Here is a 285-nt window from a genome sequence, read left to right on the forward strand (position 1 = left end):
GTTTTCTTGTGATTTATAGGACTCTCACCGCTTTGGAAGTAACATTAGGCAGGCAATGCTTGATATGTTGGATCTTTTCCAGTTTGACAACAAAGCTAGCAACAAGTGATCTGTCTCTTCTTGTTTTCTCATTTCTCAAAAGGGAAATCATTTTAAAATATTGTAAACAGAGGGCTGATGCTCCTTAGGCATGTACAGAGTAATTGTTGGTTTTAATTAAAGTTCAAATAATGGTCATTTAAACAGGACAGGGGATGGTATCTGGGCATTTGATGAAATTGCATT

The 285-nt window shown here is 36.1% G+C and overlaps 1 protein-coding gene across 2 annotated transcripts in view; it reads left to right on the forward strand.

Annotated features, from left to right (window-relative positions):
• cpt1ab (carnitine palmitoyltransferase 1Ab (liver)) overlaps positions 1–147 on the forward strand; it is a 31,084-nt gene extending 30,937 nt beyond the window's left edge. For both annotated transcript variants that reach the window (XM_016236172.1, XM_016236173.1), the window contains exon 19: positions 20–147. In XM_016236172.1, the coding sequence (XP_016091658.1) occupies positions 20–109 (90 nt within the window). In that variant the 3' untranslated portion in view covers positions 110–147. The remainder of the gene's footprint in view (positions 1–19) is intronic.
• The last annotated feature ends 138 nt before the right edge of the window (positions 148–285 follow it).

Source organism: Sinocyclocheilus grahami, unplaced genomic scaffold (genome assembly GCF_001515645.1).
Source record: "Sinocyclocheilus grahami isolate Dianchi unplaced genomic scaffold, SAMN03320097.WGS_v1.1 scaffold483.1, whole genome shotgun sequence".
In the NCBI taxonomy this organism is placed as follows: domain Eukaryota; kingdom Metazoa; phylum Chordata; class Actinopteri; order Cypriniformes; family Cyprinidae; genus Sinocyclocheilus; species Sinocyclocheilus grahami.